Genomic DNA, 21,848 nt, shown 5'->3' with positions numbered 1-21,848 from the left:
CTGATAATGTATTCTGAGGCTCTGAGATGTACAGTTATTATATAGGCCATAAGAAACAACTTTATTCAAAGTTTACCGAAACGTGTGAAAACGCAGTTTAAATGTGTGGATAGAAGTACTTGTACTATTCCTGTAACTTAATAACGTTTATTAGTTTATTAACTTTCTAGGTTTCGTTCGCGGTAAATCAATCAGGACTTTGATTTGAGTAGCCTCATATATTCAGGTCTGGAAATCAACGTTATTTTTAGCGGGTCTGCATTGTAACTGCATTTGGCCTTGTGTGTGGACTGCCGCCCTTAGCTTTAAAATGGGAATGCCTCATTCATTAGTAATCGAGTGGCTATTTCAAGAGTTGAGTCCGCGATCGTGAAGGGCTTTGAATCGCGCGTGTTCTTAAAAATGAGCCCCCACCCTCCCAGTCATCCAGCATTCCCCGTCTGCCTCTCCTTCCACGCACACAGCAGCACATGGTTACAATCAAGCCCATAAATCAGGCGCCTCCGATCGAATAGTCCGAATTAAGCACACATGCACATCAGACTGGGGCTGGCAGCTGTTGCAGCAGAAGAAGCGAGAGAAACAGTCACACATCAGGGGGAGGGATGGAACCAAAAAGCCTCTATAGTGATCAATATCTGACTGTCTTTTGCAAATCGCTGCAGTGCTTCACAGGTGTACACTGGAGTATTCTCATACGGATTGACTGAACTGGAGCCACATGTCACATGTGCTTCATAGGAAGAACCGGGGCATCATCTGCTGCAAGCTGGATCGGGAGGAGGATGCTGCGGCAAGTGATACACAGAGGGCTGAAATCTTCCTTCTACTGGCTGGGTTTGTTCGTGAGCAGGCATCCGGTGTTCTTCCTCACCGTCCCCGCAGTCCTGACCATCATTTTCGGATCCACGGTACTGAGCCGGTTTAAGCCCGAAACGGACCTGGAGATCCTGGTCGCCCCGACGCACAGCCTCGCGAAGATCGAGCGGAGTCTCGCCAACAGCCTCTTCCCCATCGACCAGTCCAAGCACAAGCTGTACTCGGACCTGCACACCCCCGGCAGATATGGCAGACTCATCCTGCTGGCCAAATCCGGGGGAAATATCCTGGAACTGGCCGAGCAGGTGCTCCAGGTGCACAAGAAGGTCCTGGATATGCGCGTCAATTATAAAGGCTTCAATTACACTTTCGCGCATCTCTGTGTCCTGAGCCACCGGGACAAGAGATGCCTCCTGGATGATATCGTCACCATATTCGAAGACATTCGCTTAGCTGTTCTGTCTAACAGCACTTTTTCCAAGGTCCCCGTCAGCTATCCGAATACAACATTAAAGGTAAGAGACATACATTATCTGGAGCACAGGGGCTGTGTTTCAAAACCTCGAGACAGCGTTTTCGAGAGGTTTTTGAGACGCAGCCTTTGTGTGCGACATTGCAACAATGAAACGGCAAAAAATTGCGACTGTGCCTCATAAAACCTATAAGAAACGCTCATAATTATGAATAGACTCCTTGCTGCTGTAATTCTAGTGTGTGCAGCCTCGGAATCAGCTGCATAGTTCTATAGCGCTGCACTCTGAGGAGCCTGGTGATGCAATGTGCACTAGAAGACACTCACAGAACCTAGACTTTTACAATTTAAACTTTTTGCATTATATTTAATCAATAAAATAAAGACAACGTATTAAAAGCAATATTATTAATTAAATAGGCTACAATTGTTTAGAATCCAGTATCAATTAGGCTACATGAGCTGTGTTAAACCACTGAAATGCAAACAGATCATTAAAAACCATATTATTTTTCATGCCCCAGTGCATGCTGGGAAGACCATTGCTAGAATTAAGAGCAAAAGCTGTGCATAAGAAAAGCTTAAACATAAAACTGCTTAAACCACTTTTGAAAATAAACAAACCAAAAAGTTCCAGTACATTTTTCCTCAAAGATTTTAAATGTTCACTCAAATTTTGATCATAAGAACATGTTTATAGCACAGAATCATATATTGCAGTGTATTGTTACTCAGTAAATATGACAATCAAGCAACAACAGTTGTTGGGAAACAGTGAAACCATGTTCATTTTTCAAGCCCCAGTGTATGCTGGGAAGACCATTGTTGGAATTGTGAATAAAATGTGTGCTTACTTAGATTCTTCAATAATCTAAATTAGTGATTCTTGGAAATTATATCAATATTTTAACAGAATACATATTAGTTCATTTTCCCCCAAACATTTAGTTTAGCATAAAAACATGAATATAATTCTGTTAAAAAATGTTTTGATTATACTGCAGTGTATTGCACATTGTTAAATTTCAAGTGTCCTAAACTGAGACCGAATATGCATCTAGTATGAGACCTGTAAGACCAACACAGTCTTTATCAGAATGCTGCAGTATTCACAGACGAAAGACTAAATATAACACAACAGTACAGCAAGCAAGATATCTTATTGTTTTCCCAAGCCTACGTCAGTAGGAGTAGGAGCAGGATCTGTGTGAATGAGGCGCTTACTGTGGCCTCTACAAGAGCTCATTCATATTGTGCCAGTCCTTTTCAGAACATCTTGAGACTGTATTGCTGCATCCAAGGCTACAACGCTTTCTCAGCAGGGTGATGCACTGTCCAGCTCATTACTGGTTGCTGAAATATTGAGACTATTGAAAACAATAACACTCAATCTGCTCTGAATTTTATTAATTCAGCATTGTTTTGGTGCAAAAATTCTGTTGTTCAACTGTGGAGACTTAACATATTTATCCAGCTTCATGCTGTGGTTTGATATTAGCTTGTGTTTTCTTCTTGCCTGTTTTGCTTGTCTGACATTTAGCTAAAAGACATTACGCACACACTGCTGCCTTGAGAAACTTTTTTATTTTTTTGGGCTATGGAAGACAGTTTTAATACATTGTTGAAATGTGTTAAATCCATTCAAATACCAGAACAAATCCACACCAACAAAGCTGCTCATTAACTGGTTTGCTGATTCTGCAAGTCACACATGATTTTAGTGCGGAATTAATATTCAAATGCAGCAGCGGCGTAGCAAGTCAGCCCTTGGCAAAATTTTTTGAATGGGCCCCAAACAAGAAGTGCAGCGAAGAGGCGTATCACTGTAGGTTATCAGCAAAATACCACACCAAACACATTGCTTTGCAAAGGACATTTATACTGTATGTCATTATCACCTGAGCATGTTAAAAATATGATTTCTGTAAAGTAGCAGTACTAGTACTAGTCAAACATTTTTGAGGAAGTTGTGTAATAAATAAACATGAAATGCAACCTTGAGTTGCATAACTCTACCTAATATCTTTTCACAACCAGGGATGCGTTTCCCAAAAGCAACTATGGTCGCAAGTTCCGTCATTGCCAATAGAATTCATTGGAACTAACGGCCATAGTTAGCTAACGATGATTTTAGGAAACGCAGCCCAGATCGGAACTAACATAAGTCTAAAATAACCAAGGCATCCAAACTTAGAAAAATGTCAATAGTAAACTACATCATGCAAACAAACAATTGGTATGGCAGCCCTATGAAATATTCCAGACATGAAAATGTAAAATGAATGCACTACTCACTTGTTTTAGTTGCACTCTTCAGGCCTTCCTTTCTGCAAATTCAACCTTGTGACTGACTTATTCACCTTTCTTTCATTCCTCTTTAAGGTGACACTTTTACATTTGTGTTTTATTGTCCATCCTTAACAACTATGGGGCCTTGTACATGGCATGCAGGAAAATAATATTTTTCCCTGCATGTCATGTGCAGGGCTCTGTAACCAACCTATCACACATATTGTCTATTTATTTTGTTTTAATTCGGCTGTGTTTACATGTAAGTTTTTTTTTTTTAAACACTGATGTATATATTAAAATATGGAATAAGTTACATTATATGGAATAAGTTGGATTGTTAAACTGTTTTTATGATAGGCACATGACCACTACTGCTATTTCTTCCAGCAGCCCATATTACAGATCTCAATTCATTTGTTAATCAACTTTAGTATTCCTCAGATGTTCCAAATGTACCACTTATTTAACATATTTTCGGACAGCAGCTGATTTTGATTGCAGAGTACACTTGTTAGATTGCATTCAAATTCAATTTCACTCATAACATTCCTTTAATTAAGGAAATAAATTAAGTGGTTTGTTTTGCCTCTAGGATGGTCGAGTGTCCTTTATTGGCCATCAGTTGGGTGGCGTGGCCTTATCTGCAAACAGCCGGGATCAGCAGGTCAAGTTTGCTCGTGCCATCCAAATCACCTACTACCTCCGCAACCTTGGGCCAGTGGTGCAGGACATCATTTCTGAGAAGTGGGAGAGTGAATTCTGTAAGCTGGTGCTCCAGCTGGCTACAGATAGCCAGGAACTACACATCCAGTCACTTACGTCCTTCAGCTTATGGCGGGACTTCCACAAGACAGGCGTGCTGGCCAAGAGCGAGGTACTGGTCAGCTTGGTGCTGGTGCTCCTGGCAGCCACCATCTCCAGCTCTATGCGGGACTGCTTGCGCGGGAAACCCTTCCTGGGCCTCTTGGGCGTCCTTACCATCTGCATCGCCAACGTGACGGCAGCTGGGATTTTTTTCATCTCTGATGGGAAATTTAACTCTACGCTCCTTGGGATCCCCTTTTTTGCCATGGGTAAGTGCGGCTTTGTTAACGGAGACTGTGGTGATTGTATGTAGGATTATTATAATTGGTGTGTGACTCCTCGGGAGGGAGGGTGTAATTATTTTCCATGGCAGTCACCGGGGTCAATGCTTCTGCAACAGTGGGCTTCATCATGTAGGGAGAATCTGTGATATTATGAATAGAAATGGAAGATAATTAGAGGCCAACATTTTTGTGTTACAGTGAAAAATCTGTGAATATTTGCCTGAAAGTTCCATAATTATGGTGAAGAATGTCAAGTTAAGATTATTATAAAAGGTTGCCATTTCTTAAAATGATTGATGGTATCGTTATCAGTAAATATGACAATCAATCAGTAAATAAACAATTTACCACTCATGATAAACCATTGAATATCTCAGTAGATTGTTGACCTTTTTACATAGAACCAATGTAAAAGCGCAGTGGTTCCCCATCTGGTAGGTTGCAGGTCTGCTCTGATAGGGTCATCAACAGCAAGAAAACAAACTATTTAAAAAAGCTAAATGTAAATAATAATATGCAACGGAATATATAATCAAATCTTGTCCCTTGTCAGATGTTGACATCAAATCAAATTCTGTAGTGTTTACAATTCATGTCACTTCGTAAAACCTAGCCAAATCAGGCAGGGACAGGTTAAATGCGCTCATTTGAGAAAACCATGAACGAAGCTATGCGAGGTAAAACCTGACTACAAATGTTTTACTGTAAACATACTACACTAAAAGGATAAACATGGTTGGTGCCTAGCAACTATAATCTGTGTTTGTACAGTAAGTGGTGATATTCAGATCAACAGAACGACTGCAAGTGTGCTTTTATACGGTAAACAGTTCAATAAACAAGTATTTCATTTTGCATAACTTACATTTTAAACCCTGTATTGCCCCTATATTTACTCTGCTAACGGAAATAGTTCCAACAAATTCAATCATCTCCAAGCAACACCATGTAGTGCTGTTTAGTACCTGAATGAATCTGTGTTTTGAACAAATCAGGTGAGTGAATGCTTCAATGACTCCTTAGTGAATATGTGTTGTGAATGAATCCGATGAGAGAATGATTCATTGACTCATTCGGTCACCTTATTCTCAAATAAATCAGTGTTTTGAACTAATCGGTTCAGTTCATCGACTAACAAAACGTTATTTGTCACCACCTTCTGGCTGATATAACCTGTCGCGAGTCACAGAAAAAAAAATGGATAAGTGAACAGATGAAGAGTAATACAGAAAAATGCATTTCAGTATTTGCTTTTTAATGACTTTTTGGTGTGTTAGACCCACTTGAAGACAAATGTCAGATTTGGTCTCCTCCATAATAGCGCTTGACTGAAACTTAATTTATAATTATTAATGTAGTAAATCCAAAAATGATATTAGATAGCAAACATACCATTGCACCAATAAAACCAATGTGAATATTTTAGTCTGCAGAATATTTATACTTTTAATGATAATTAGCTCCTTTTCTTTCTATTGTTTGTGCATTTTGGGAGAATAAGGAACAGTCATTAATTTCCGACAGTGCTGTGTTCTTTCTGACGTGTTATTTTTGTGAACCCCTGGGAACACAATCTAGCAAGCTAAAACAAACTTGGAAATTTAACGAACTCAGAGCTCAACACATCTCGCAGGTGTTAAAAACACCCTTAGATTTTACACCTGTCTAGCTTGCATTAGATGCCCTTAGGTGACGACTGTCACAACCCTTAACTGAGTGGAACTAATTAGCTTCGGAGCTCCTGTGGAGGTAGAATCATGATTCACCCAAAACAAGGATATACAGGGTGCAAAAGCACAATTACAACCTGCAGAGAATAACCGCTTACAGCATTCTTACTCTCAGACAGTCACTGCAGTGTGTTTGGTTATTGTAGCAACACAATAGAATAATTAACCATCAGTTACACGCGGTTTCCCAATTTAAGAAGACAGCAACATTGTACAACTGACTGTACTGTAGGATTTTATGATCACGAATGTCCTTGTGGAGCTTGTGGATCAAAGGTAATAATGCTTGGTGCTGTACTGTATACTCACCTCTTAAGCTTCAGCCAGCCATTTACGGCGTCCCTAATGATCTGGACCCCTCAGATGCTCAGTCTTATTGCAAGGCTAGCCCAGCGTGAAAGATTAATTGCTCCCTGACCACTGGATTTTGAGCTCTTTGCACAATACCAGAGGACCTGCGATTTACTGTGCTTTGCATTTGAGCTTCGCAGGAAGGACAATCTGGAGAAATAGATTTTGTCCCGCCAGCGAAGATGAATGGTGACACTCTACACGGCACATCACAATGTGCTGCAGGGACCCCGGGGACACGGGGTGGCTCCGTCAAGTTGGCGAAGTGACATTGGATTCGAGTTTGTGGATGATTCTGAAAAGTCTTTTGATAGAATAGACACATTTGAAATTGTGGGTTTCCTATATACTGTATATAGTGCATGTGTTTGGATTACTTTTATCATTTACATTTTTTTTCTTTAGTCCTTTTTTAAACAGATGTGGTCCAGCTATGTAATAAATCTTTGTCTTTAATGGGACAAAAAGGGGTTGAAACAACAAGAGGGTGAGAAAATAATAATAAAATTTTCATATTAGGGCGAACTGTCCCTTTAAAAGGCCTTGGCAGAAGATGGATGCTCTGCAGAAAACAATGGATGGAGTGCGTGCTATACCTTCAATTTAAGTTTGGAGGTTATTTTTGTTCAGACGCATACAGCAAGAGGCCTATTTATAGACTTGCTTCCTGCCACACGTCTTAGTGGTGGAGCGGCAAATTCTTTGTTCTGCTGGGACAAATGACAGGATAGGAAATCAATGTCAGACTACTCACTGCCCTCCTGATCTTTGTGCACATACAGTAAAGCTGTTTGCTGTTGACGTATGATGAGCCTTGATCAGGAGAATTATAGAAGTTAATTCTCAATGTCAAATTTATTAATTTATAATTGAAAGGGATGTGAATCAAAATTGAGATTTCTGTCACTATTTACTCAGCTGCTGTTGTTTTACATGCACCACATAAGGATCATTTTTTAAAGAATCTTCAAGCAGCTCTTAAAATACGAGAAAGGGTTTGTAGAAGTAAATAATAATTAATTAAACCAGTTTTATGTGGAAAGAAATCCACAAATTGTGCTCTGTTCCATGCAAGTAGTTTTAGAATTTCAATTTGTGGTCCTCTTCACCCTCTCCAAAAATAGTCGGAGTCTGCTCTGCTGAATATTTTGACGCTGAACAGGTGCGAGAAGTTCACATGGTGAGCGAGTCATGTTGACAGCAAAGAAATGAAAATTCATAAAAGAAAGGCAAGGTGAAGCCAGAAACAGAGCAGTAGCACAATGCCAAAATCACGCTGTTTTATAAAGAAATAAAGTTTATCCAACAATATATATAAAAATAACAGACAAATTATATTAAACTAAGTAGATTGTGCAGACCATTGGTGCAAATGGTTTCTGTGATCTACACTGACTGTAAAAAATTCTATAAAGTTGTAAATAAAACAAGATTATCTGAGTTTTAAAAGTTAATACCATTCCTGTCTCTCTACATCAAAATTTCACATTTAATTCATTGTGTTACTTGCCGTTTCTTAATAATTTTTTTGTGAGACTTGCTAGCAATTTCTGAGTGAAAATAGTTTCAAAGTACATCCCACACCTAATCATTTTTATGATGCTTTTCAGAAACATGACCCAGGTCAGGAAAAAGGCTGGCTTTACCTCTTCTGCATATGCTAATTTATTTTTCATGTTGTCATGTAATTTAAAAATTAATTGCACAAAGACCTATCTTTGGTTGCTGTTCTGTTGAAATTATATGTTGGCTTAAATTGAATTTAGGATCTTATTTACAAAATGCGGCATGCTAAAGATATCAAAATTACAAAGAAAACATTGCTGCACCTTTATTTTGTTTTCCTATAGTCATATTAGCACATCCATTTATGAAATGTGACTGCCTATTATGACAGAGTGTACAATGATAAGCATAAGAAATTAGACCATTATACGAGAAAAGAGATTAAAGATAAATAGATAACACTGACGAACACAAATAAAAGTACTAATCAAAGAGCAGATTAAGACCAAATTAGAAGAAAGATGACTAGATGTATGTGAACTTTGACATTTTGCCTTCCTTTTGATCCCAACATTAAGAAAGACTGAATGAACTTTATTTTTAATGAAGATCCAGACCACGTCAATCAGAACTTGATCCTTTGTTTACTTCATTTTACAAACAAGGCACACTATTCCATGAAGGATTTTCAGAGAGACTGAAACTAAAAGACGATGCAGACTATATTGGATCTGACAGTAATGTCGCAACACACAAGTGTGAGTAACTGTTTTTATGACATGGTCACTATTGCTTTGTCTGTTAAACAGATTGTTTGATATGAGTATTTATGTGGTTTTAACTTAAATCACAGCAGCGTCTATCTGTGACAATCTGTGACAACTATTAGCCAATCACAGCAGTGGGCGTTTACTTACAATCCGCCACGCCTATTCAAACAGAACGATCTATATATAATATAGTATTATAAGAAGACCTCAGAGAACAGTACAAAGGCAATTCATAACCCCTTTCAGTTAAAGTCTGGGTTTAGACGTCCATATGTCTGTCGTGAGCCATGTGTGTACGTGTGTATGTGTGTGTGTGTGTGTGTGTGCGTGCAGTGGCGTAGTCACTACCCAGCACATCAGTTCTATTGATCGAGCTCATTTACGGCCACAGACTGTGGAACAGCATGTGCCCTGGGATCTGGACCGTCTCCTTACAATTCTCTCTACACAAGCATGATTGTGCCTGGTCATGGCTAACACACATTCACAGTGCCTGGGAAGCCCAATCCCATCTCAATCACCATTCTAGAAACAAACACGTGCAACCGCCAGCATTTACAGCAGACCTTTGCTGTCTCCCACAGGAAAATATAGATGATGGGGTGTTAGTAGATTGAAAACTGGCCATGTTGAATGCCATTGATTTACCTCTGTGCTAGAAGGCAAGAGCAAGTCCTGGGGAAGAGATTAGGGGTCTTCCAATGAACTACTTATCACAAATGTCTTCAAGCGTCACATATTACATGCCATTAAGCCTGTGGCTGGATAATTTGCCATTGTCAGGAGGAAGAATCAGAATGAGAAAGGTTTGTTGGACATCGCATTTGCATAGCTTGGTCAGGCATGATGTGCGACTACTGAATCGATGCGTGAAATAGAAATAGTAACAGACGTCCAGCTATTCTTCATCCTCCCTCCATTTGTCATTAATATTCCAGTCCTTTTATCCTTCAGTTGTATGATTTATGTTTCACAGGTTTTTTTCTAATTGAAAATTATGCAAGATTGGAAATTACGGGAATGTTTTTTTTTTCTTCGTTTAGTGGCTTGCTTCAAGTGGAATAATTGGCATTAAAAATACAAGAGTGTTTTGGATTGAAACTGTTTGAACTTGACAATATTTTACTGTCATCTTTATGCTTCTAGACCACTGAAAGGAAAAGTGCTGTTTTTAGTGTGGGAGTACAATTGTTAGGAGAAATAGATCTTCCGATGAAGGCCTTGAACACACTGACATATGCTGACAGTGGCATGTTTTACAATGACATGAAATGCTGTCATAGATAGTAAGGTAGATTCTCCCACGAGTTTATGTGACTGAAGCCATAGCGTATAGAAAGCAAGTGATGGAAAAGGGCGATCATAAGCTATTCAACCACATCCTTGATTGCTGTTTTTCCATTTATTGTTTAAAACTGTACTAGCTTCTACTGTATGTTGTAGTTCATTGTTTTTTTATATCAAAGAAGCCTCATTACTTTGTGCGAAACTGATAATGAACAATTAAATTGTGGGTTTGAGGTCAATAAATTCAATAGTTGAAATAGTGTGGCCCATGGCACAATAAATGCAGGGCGTTTTGTTCAGCTCATTCAGCATCTCAGCAGAAAAGTAGGCTATAAGAAAGATGAAAAGTTTTAAACCCCCAACTTTTTTATTAGTCTTCTTTTATTGGACAGTCATATGTGAAATGTGAATACTTTGTACTGTACTTTCTCTTGGCTATTTTTAGATTGGTTTTTTATGTTTAGCATAAAAGATCTTAGGGCAGTTACTTCTTTCTTATTTATATGTCTGATTTAATATTTGATCAAAATAATAAATATATTAATCATATTATATTTCCTCTAACTTAGAACAGATTTGAAATGTTTGTGGTCATAAAGCAATTTTTAAGGAAATTGATATTTTACATTTACTCATTTAGCTGACGCTTTTATCCAAAGCGACTTACAATTGCTATATATGACAGAGGTCGCACGCCTCTGGAGCAACTAGGGGTTACGTGTCTTGCTCAGGGACACATTGGTGTCTCACAGTGGATTCGAACCCGGGTCTCTCACACCAAAGGTATGTGTCTTATCCACTGCGCCATCACCACCCCATTTTATTCAGCAAGTGATAGTAGAGACTTTAACATTGTTACAAAATATATTTCAAATCTATGCTGTTATTTTGAACTTTCTATTATCAAAGAATCCTGAAAAAAATATCATGGTTTCTACAAAAATATTAAGCAGCACCACTGATTTCATAAATGTTTCTTAGCACCAAATCAGCATATGATTTGGGAGGGGTCATGTGACACTGAAGATTCTGCTTTGCCATCAAAGGAATAAATAAAACTTTGAAATATATTAAGCAGAAAAGAGTTATATTAAATTGTAATATTTCACTATATTACTGTTTTTCTGTATTAAAAACTGCTTTCAAAAACATTTAAAACTCCTACCTACCCCACATTTTTGAATGGTAGTGTATTGTACTGTGTTTGTATTGAAATGACAATCTTGAAATTCCAAGGTTAAAAATGCAAACTTATTCATTGCCAAACACAGCTAAATGATGATTCGTCAACAGCAGGATTGATGAGGTCCACTCCAATGAAATTATGTGCGTGTAACTCAAGCCCTCTGCTGATTTACATGTGGTGCATTTGCACAAGCTTTTTCATTAGCAGTTGCAGATGTAGCAGATGTGTGGGGTGCCACAAGAAGCAGCAGCCTTTCAATACAATGATTCTCGTTACGACAGAAGTGTCACGCCATCCTCTCCATCTTCTGACTGCAATCGTTTGACTGGTTCTGCAAAGTGCCCAGCTTTCTACTTAGACACCGTTGTGTTGTGTTGAGTTTTGTGCACGCCACACACCTAATCCTTAGCAGCGGGATTAACGGTGAGCTGTGATGTGTGCCGTGTTAAGATAAGGACATGTTCACTGTCAAACGAGATGCTAATTTTGGGCATTTTCGTAATGCAGCGTTCTCAGCATGTTTTATTTTTGTTTTTGAATGAACAGCGCTGCCTTTATACTGATTATTTCACGTAATAAAATGAAAGACATTTTTTTGCACTGCAAAAGTAAGATATATTTATTTGAGAAATAAATTTGTGTAAGATAATGATATGAATACATAAAAAGCACATTCAAGGAATAATTGAAGATGTAAATGAGTTTGTTTCTTCATCAGAACAGACTTGGAGAAATTTAGCATTACAGAACATCACTTGCTCACCAATGGATCTTCTGTTGTGAATGGGTGCCGTCAGAATGAGAGTCCAAACATCTGATACGTTTCTTACAAACATGCAACTTTTCCGCTTCATAAGACATTCATTTATGTTTTTATGAGCTCTTTAAACTCGTATTCTAACATAGTCTCATCCCAACTCGTCACATATTGACGCTTGGTTTTTGCGTCGCTTTTTGCCGCTCAAGGTACCCCTTTAGCGTCACTTTTCGACGTGAAAGGAAGGTAATTTTTTTAAATAGGAAACACTTAGCGTATATTAATCATTTTTAAATAAATTATGCCAGTACTTCCATCTGCCTCCTATATCTTGCGTTTTCTTCACAGATGGTAGATTTAGGGGCAGGGGTTGGGTAAGTCATATAAATAAAACTATTTTGACTGTTTACATTGAAAAATCACACCCCTACATATATGCAATAATGGCAACCTTATTATGACGATAAAATTCCCAATATCGCGTTAGCATATCGACGCCGAAAAGTTACGCTAAAGGGGTACCTTCCCTTCACGTCGAAAAGTGACGCTAAAGGAGTACCTTGAGCGTCGAAAAGCGATGCAAAAACCAAGCGTCAATATGTGACGAGTTGGGATGAGACTCGTGGGATGAGAACAATGCTTATTCTGATGGCACCCATTCATCGCAAGGAATCCGTTGATAAATTACTCCAAATAAATCAAGCCATTTTTTTGTAGCATTTGCCACAAAGAATAACTATGCTGATAATATTGCATGTCCAAACAATGTGGTAATACCACTTGGAAATAAATATAATTAGCAAAATAACTCAAATATACTGCACTACTTCAAGAATATCTCTTAAGAGGATATATAGGCTATTGTACATGTCTTGTCAGTGCTGCACAGAAAGACTGACACGCTATGGAAATCCGTGTAATATTTTTCCCATCTTCTGTCACAACTGGACATGCTTTATGAGAGGTACACGAAGGGTCCATCCGTAGGGTGTTTTCCTGCCGGTGATGGATGTGTTTGCAGCTGCTCTGGTGCTGAAGTTTTAAAGCAGTAATTTTGTTTAATGACTCACTGCACTGCAGCGAGAGAGGTGATGCAGCTCTTTATATTGAAGCCAGGCCTCAGAGTAGCTTTCCTTCAGATGGTGCTGACTAGAACTGTCCACGGGAGGCCTGTGACAAACTGCCCTCCTTAGCTATGTGGAATGTTGTACCTGTCCACCAGCACCCGGAGACATGAGGTACAGCCCTTTATTTCCAACTGTACCCCTTGTGAGACCTGCAGGGAACACTGGAGTTATGTTCCCTAGGTGTTCTCAGTAGCATGGCAGAAAAACTCTGGGGGAGGGAATTCACTTTGAATGAATTGCGCCCACTATTTATTTGTGCATGTGGTCTGCATTGTTTCAGCACCCGATTCACTAAAGGAATTATGCAAATCCGGTAACACACAAACACACCCACAAAAACACAGTTTGCACTGTGCAATTTCTGATTTTGCAGGTCACTTCTGAGTGTTGGGTTGTGTAGGATGCTTTTACCACAATTCTGCTTACTACCCTAGGAACTGAATATGTTATTTGAAATATTGTAAGTCTGCTCGACTACCATTGTTGGGAAGTAACAAACAAAAAGTATGTAAAAATATATATACAGTATATATATATATATATATATATATTTGGATGGGTTAAATGCAGAGCACGAATTCCGAGTATGGGTCACCATACTTGGCCGTATGTCACTTCACTTTCACTTTCACTTATGTTGTTTTTTTTTGTGAACTACATTTTTCAAGATCTTATCAATAATAGAGTTTCATTTTTCTCTCTCTTATGTAACACTGGAAAGTCAGATTCATGAGTGAATCAGTTTGTTTGGGCATAAATGAACAGATTCACGAATGAATCACACATTTGAATCCCTATATATTTTCATGGTTTAGACTAGTAAAATATGGTATTTTGTTATGTTTACTATAAATGTACCTGTTAAAATTTAGCTTTATTTATTATTAAATAAATTATGTTTACACTGTACAATAAGGATTCATTTATTAACATTATTTAACTACATTTGTAAACATGAACTAACAATGAACAATACTTATACAGCAATACTTCTCTTAACTTTCACATTTACTAAAACATTTAAAAAAAAAAAGTGTCTGTTACCATTAATTCACTGTGAGCTAACATGAACAATGAACAGTTGTATTTGATTAATATTAACAAAGGTTTTTAAATGCTGTAAAAATATATTGCTCATAGTTAATGTAACTAATGCTAACAGATGAGACATTAAGTTATTATAGAAATTATATCAAATGTATTTTTCATTTAACTTGTTTTTCATCTTGCTATTTTTTTCAAATGGTCGCTTGGTTGTAGTTTAAATTATATTTAGCTTGTAACTTGGCAAGGTAGATTTCCAAAGCTTCTCCAACACTACAATACACAGCTATATATATGGTATGTTGCTGTTTTCTCTGTACTGTATGTCTTCACTGTTGTATGTCAATGATATATGACAATGTTGAAGTATAATAGTGAAGTAAATGTATGTCTTGAACAGCAATGGGTCACTCACTACTCCACGTTCAGGGATATTGAGAGTCCCATTGGCCCTATTGTGCTGGACCAGTGAAATCATCCTAGACGTTGTTGAAATGGCTTTATTTTAAAAGCTTTAAAAATCTCTGTCTTACTCTGTAATGTATAAGCGGTATTCTCCTGCCAGCTCGCGCCTTTGTGCTTTCAGTTTTGAATACACTCTATTTGCTGCTGCACTCCTTAACATTTGGCACCGTTGCTGCAGCAAAATGTGTCAATCTTGTTTCAAGTTGTCACTTTGCTACGCACTCCTCTACTGCCCCCGATTTAATTTACAGCCTTAAATGGATGGACCCCTTTTGACAGAGCTTGTTTGAATCAAAATCACTACCATACATGCTATTTTAGGAGCAAGCTTTTGCATATTCTCACAAGTTGACAGAAATTAAGATGGAATTTAATCGTTTTACAAAGAAGAAGCAAATAAAAGAATAATATAATGGTGGTTATTAATAACTGAAAGCATTTATAATGGAGAGAATAAAGAATATTTTTCTAATATTTGTTAAAGCGCTAACCCAGTTATTCCCAGCTACTGCAGGGGGCAAGTTTGAGGAAGTACTTGGCAAGATTAAACCCATAAAACAGAAATGAGAAAATATTAAGATTATAGTAATTAAAAACTATTCATCTTTTTTCTTTGTAATTAACAGTTTAACAACTTTCTGACTTTTAAGGAAAAAGACACGAGTCCTTATAAAAATGTCCATTTGGATTATGTTAATTCTAAATGATATGTAGCATAATAAGAAGCTGTTTTTCTGATTTGGTGTAGATGAAGACAGCTTGAACCTTCCTGATGGGGTTGTTGGTGAGCATAAGACAAAAAAGGCTTGATCTAGTCAGATATGCAGTAGTTTAGTCAGGTTTTGTCTCTTTGTCCTGTTTCATTAGAGACCTTTAGAACCGAGCACATTTTCTTTCTGCCCTTGACCAACAGCCTGATGGCATTCCATTTATGTTGTAGTGATTCATTCTCGGCCCACACTGAAGAAATCGCTATGTCATTCTGAATAAGAGTGTGGAAATACATTTAGAAGCACCATTCCTGTACCTCTCATTTGTCCTACATAGGGAAATCCCTCTTGCATCATGTTTAAGTGATATGTTAGCATCTGAAAAGTGATGATGTCTAAAACCAGAACAGTGAAATGCTGATGCCCAAATTATCTTTGTGAATTTGTTGTTCTAATAATTATATTTTTAATATTTTAAAAAATAAAATGTGAGTAATTAATAATAAGAATGCTATGATAAGTGTTTCCAAACCTTTTTAGACTAATGGATCATCAGTAAGGCTGAAATATCATTGCATTGGCACCAAACCAGTGATGTGTTGATTTTAACTCATATCAACATTTATGTATCCCATGAGTGAAACACATTTTTACAAATGTTAATGAGAAGACCGTCAGAGGACTTTTATAGCAGGCCAGAGGCAAAATATCCTTGTTTTATGTGTAAGGATAATTAAAAAATAACATGGAAAGTTATGGTTATTTTTTGCAGAAAATGTAGTGGAGTTCAGTGTTTGCATTTATATAATCTGTCTTTGTTGTTACTGAATTTAACTGATACTGAATTCAGTGCTTTGAGACATTCGGTGATATTTATTGTTTTGTTTTTAAATTTACAGAGATGTTACTTTTATTTTTTGTGCATATTATACAAAACATACACACATACAAAGCATATTATAATACTAGCAAGATTTTTTTCAAGTTTTTTTTTATTTAAAAATTGCTTAAAAATGTATTCACGAGTTCACACTTACATGTATTTAGCACGGGTTATGTAATGCGTATTTGGTGAGTATGGTAATACGTAGTTGGCGTGCTGTCCTGGGGAAGGACTCTGAGCTTGGGAATGGCCCGAACCCAGAGTACACCCCCCCCATAGTGTGGTGCGAACTTAGTGATATGGGTGGAGAAGGGGTGGTGGAGAGATGCTGATAGACCGTCGAATGAGTGGAGGTATGTCAGCTGTATTTATATCCGTGAGTTGATTGACTTGATTGCGTGCCACTTGTGTTCAATTAGGCTAAGTATCTGACGTGATCCTCCCGAACTTTGTTAATAAAACATCATTTATGTCACTTGCAATTTAAAATTTTGACAATTTTTTTTTTCTCGAATAGTTTTAGTTTATTAACAAAAACAAATGAAACTTTCCAAATTGGGAATCACTGAACTAAATGAATTAGCCTCCATCAGCCAAGAGATTACAGTTTCCATTTAGCAAAAATGAAGTGAAACTTTGCTTATCATCCATTAGCATCTTACAATTCTTTGCACATTTTCCAAAATATAAATGGCACTCACTTCATGAATCTAATTAATCTTCTTAATTGGAGAATGCAAAGGAATTGCTCAAGCAGTGATAGTGTTGTTCATGAGATGGCAGGGTCAACAAATTAAATCCTCATACAATGATTTTGTTGATTTATATATATATATAATGTGGCAAGTGGTGACCCATGTTCATACTCAGATGTCTGAATTTTTCAATACTACCAAACTTTGTGTTTAGTAGTTTAGGTTTTAATTACCATTTAGCAGCTGCTTTTTATTCAGGGCAGCTTCCTATAATTGCAGGGACAGTCCTTTCGGAGCAACCTGAGGCTAAGTGCCTATCTTAAGTGTGCTTGATGATGAAAGAAAGATTGTGATGCCCCTTCTATGAGTGTATGTAATTGAACATGCAGTCTTTGCATTGGCAACCTGGATCTTTGGCCACCGGGTGACCACCAGCCCACCATGTGCCCTCCTCATCTTGCAGATGAATTCACACAAGCTAATGGACTTGTTCTTTGTCTTAATAAAGCTAAAAGCAGGGAAAGCCAGTCCATCTGACTCATTACATTGGTGTAATCCTTTATGGTTAATTAGGTTTTTCTCCGTGTTTGTCAGGTCAATGAAAATTTATGATTTTGTAGAAAGAGGTAAGTGAGTAGTTTTTTGACATATTCTTGACAGCGACAGAGTGCGTAGAGAGAAGGCGCGATGTCCTTGATGCTGAGTGAAATATTTAGTGGATGGATGAAAGTAATATGTATTAAAATGTTCAAAGGCGACAGTGTGCACACACTAGATGTGATGTATGAGCTTGAGCGATCTCATAGGTGGATGGTAGAAGAGTAATTGAATTACTGCTCATCTTACAGCTATCATGAAAGGCTTATTATTCCATAACTCATGTTTAGTGGTTGACCATTATGACCGATGACCATGCCAATATCTAGGCAATGACTGAAAAAATGCTGATGCACAGTGGGGTCCAAAAGTCTGAGGGCACTTTGAAAATCAGGAATTCTAATAGAAGTATAAGATGTATGCTTATGAAAACTGTTTTTTTTTAAACAAAAATACTTAAAATGAATGAGAGACTTTGAGTATTTTGCACTGTTTGTTTACTGTAGGTTAATTGTGGTAACATTTTAGTCAATTTTTTTTTAGACTGATAATTTAATGAATGCAATATTGTGTTGTAATTATTATTAATTTTTATTAAATAGGAAAAATAAAAAATAGTAGCATTTTCACTAATAGTATTAGACTTTTGGCATCTACTGTAGAATTTAATCATGGCAAAGTATTCATGTAATTATTTAAAATAAATTATTTAATCATTTAATTTATTTATCTAGATTAATATTCAAAATCAAACTTGATTTAGGGCTGTGGGATGAAAGTAAAATGGTATATATTAGGACAAGTGGTTTGCAATATATTTCTAATAAATTTAATTCAAATGCTTAAAATTCACTGTGAAAAAACAAAAACAAAAAAGAAAGAAAGAAAAAGAAAAAGTATATTGCTTACTAAAACTTGGCTGTTTTGGGATTTTGGAACTGACACAACTATCACTATAATTAGCCAAGTGGGCACAGTTTTCAACCAATGCCGATAATTTGAAAATGGGCAATTACCCTGGCTAATATATTGCTCTTACACTACTCATGTTTTATATTTTTGTAGATTATATTCATGCTGACATTGCACATGCTGTGTAATAAAGTTTCTCTGTGAATTTTCCATGCATCAAATGATAAATTGCTTCTTCTTTTTTTTTCAGGCCATGGAACAAAGGGTGTGTTTGAGCTTCTGGCAGGTTGGAGAAGGACCAGAGAGAGTTTGCCCTTCAAGGAGAGAGTGGCAGATGCATTCGCCGACGTGATGGTGTGCTACACCATGACCAGCTCGCTCTATATTATCACCTTCGGCATGGGTGCCAGCCCTTTCACCAACATTGAATCTGTGAAGGTTTTCTGCCAGAGCATGTGTGTAGCAATCTTGGTGAACTACTTCTACGTATTCTCATTCTATGGCTCCTGCCTGGTGTTTGCCGGGCAGCTGGAGCAAAACCGCTATCACAGCGTCTTCTGCTGCAAGATCCCCTCGGTGGAGTATCTAGACCGCCAGCCCACTTGGTTCAAGACCATGATGAGTGACGGCCACGATTTGTCTACGCACCACGACAGCGTACCGTACCAGAACCATTTCATTCAGCACTTTCTGAGGGAGCATTACACAGAATGGATTACCAACACCTACGTCAAGCCCTTTGTGGTTATCCTCTACCTGATTTACGCCTCCTTTTCGTTCATGGGATGTTTACAAATTAGTGACGGTTCCAACATAATTAATCTGCTAGCTAGTAATTCGCCCAGTGTTTCGTTCGCCCTGACCCAACAGAAATACTTTAGCAACTACAGTCCGGTGATTGGGTTTTACATCTATGAACCCATTGAGTATTGGAACTCCACAGTACAGGAGCACCTCAAGACGCTAGGCCAGGGCTTTAATAAGATTTCATGGATCGATAATTACTTTCACTATCTGAGGGTCGTGAATGTCAGCGCGTCAACCAAAAGTGATTTCATCAACATCCTCAAGACTTCTTTTCTGAGGAGCCCAGAATATCAACACTTTGTGGACGACATAATTTTCTCCAAAAATGGAGATGAGTACGACATCATCGCATCCAAGATGTACTTGGTGGCCAGGACAACTGAGAAGACCAGGGAGGAAGTCGTGGAGCTGCTGGAGAGACTTCGACCTCTCTCCCTCATAAACAGCATCAAGTTCATTGTTTTCAACCCGACCTTCGTTTTCATGGACCGCTACAGTTCCTCCATCATCTCCCCCATCCTAACGTCAGGTTTTAGCGTGCTCACCATTCTCATCCTCACCTTCTTCCTGGTCATTAACCCACTGGGGAACTTCTGGTTGATCTTGACTGTCACCTCCGTGGAACTGGGTGTCTTGGGTCTCATGACTCTCTGGAATGTAGACATGGACAGCATCTCAATTCTGTGCCTTATTTATACGCTTAACTTTGCCATGGATCACTGTGCCCCCCACCTCTACACGTTCGTACTGGCCACTGAGCACACGCGGACTCAGTGCATCAAGATCTCTTTAGAGGAGCATGGGGCCGCCATTTTGCAGAACACCTCGTGTTTTGTAATTGGGATAATGCCTCTTCTCTTTGTGCCTTCTAACCTGACCTACACACTGTTCAAGTGCTCCCTTCTCACAGCCGGCTGCACAGTGCTGCACTGTTTCGTCATCCTACCGGTGTTTTTGACATTCTTCCCACCCTCTAAGAAGCGGCACAAGAAAAAGAAACGCGCCAAACGGAAAGAGCGGGAAAGAGAGAGGGAGCGGGAGAGGGAGAGAGAGGAAATTGAGTGCATTGAAGTCAGGGAAAACCCGGACCACGTGACCAGTGTTTGATTGAAAGATGTGTGTGAACGTAAGTGGTAAGAAATCAGCTCCTGTCCACTAGGGGGCGACGTCAGGCAGCACTTCACAGGTCCAGAGGTGGCCGAGTGCAGCACTCTCGCCCCTGGGGTGACCCTCGCGACCCCAGCAATCAACAGCAGTGCTGTCCAGAGTTAAAAACACCTTCTCACTCATTTCTTGTGTAGCCTTCGTCTAGAACAGTGTATAACATCTGCAGCTGCTAGCTTATGTTAGACATTAATGAAAGGTTTGCGAAGGAAGGTTGTCCGTATACATGAACTAATACAAAAGGCCTAAAAAGAAGGCCTCCAAAAATGTTATGAGCATGAATCTAAGCAGGTGGGTTCCTGCTTATTTTAGATCTCTAGGGCTATCCCCAAGGGTATTCATGTATGTTTTGTAAGAGCAGATATCACTACAAGTACATTTGCTCTTATTTAGCACCAACACAATTCTTTTTGATCACTCTGTGTTTTTCTAACTGTTATGCAGCTCACATTCCTCCAGCCTTGTGCTTACATAATTAATCAAAACCAACTCTGTTTAAAAATAACTTTGTGAAAAATAGTAGCGAAAGGAAGTAGCAGTTTCAAGCGTCCATAAAATTATGCAGCACTCTCCTACAAATAACATTTGGCATGCATTTATCACAAATGTCCTGTAGCAAATCTAATAGTGTATTTGCAGTTTCTCTGGTAGCAGTTATTTAGACTCTTCTTCGAGAGGTCCCAACTTATACCTGGAAAATATCCTCCGAGCAATGCATTAATGGTCAATAGAATGAATTATTAAGAATTGTAAAAGGTGTTTTTCTCCTTTAAATGTTCGGTGAAAGTACATTTGTCAAATCTGACATTTAGCTGATATTCAGACTGTAATTTGTCTTTCTCTTCTGGGTAAATAACAGTGTCTGAAGGTGGTTTGTGTGGAGACCACCAACATGAATCACTAAAATGTTTTGCATATACTATTAAACTGCATATGCCATTTAAAAAAGGTTTTCCAATACACCCAAGTGGCTCATTCATGAGAAAAGAGACTTGTAGCATGTCTTAAAGCTGATATGATCTGTTTGTTTACTTGCTTGTGTGCTTGTGTGTTTGTTTATTACAAAACCACAAATCTGGTCATACACCTTTTCGTGTAGTTAAACTGAACAATGACAAAGAAGAGAAAGGTTTCCTTTCTGTTGTTTTGTTATTTTGCACATTAGGTAGATTCACTGATGGCTGTC

At 38.2% G+C, this 21,848-nt stretch overlaps 1 protein-coding gene across 1 annotated transcript; it reads left to right on the top strand.

Moving 5' to 3' along the window:
• Nucleotides 1-728: 728 nt before the first annotated feature.
• LOC306843763 (patched domain-containing protein 1) lies at nucleotides 729-20,605 on the top strand (the record flags this gene model as incomplete). Its single annotated transcript, XM_079375417.1, has 3 exons — nucleotides 729-1,160; nucleotides 4,176-4,656; nucleotides 18,942-20,605. 3 exons carry the CDS (start codon nucleotides 729-731, stop codon nucleotides 20,603-20,605), a joined length of 2,577 nt encoding a protein of 858 aa, XP_079231543.1.
• Between the last annotated feature and the right edge of the window lie 1,243 nt (nucleotides 20,606-21,848).

The sequence above is a fragment of the Barbus barbus genome (genome assembly GCF_936440315.1).
Source record: "Barbus barbus genome assembly, chromosome: 24".
NCBI lineage: Eukaryota > Metazoa > Chordata > Actinopteri > Cypriniformes > Cyprinidae > Barbus > Barbus barbus.
Note: the sequence above shows the minus strand (reverse complement) of the source record. Positions and strands in the feature narration are given on the sequence as shown.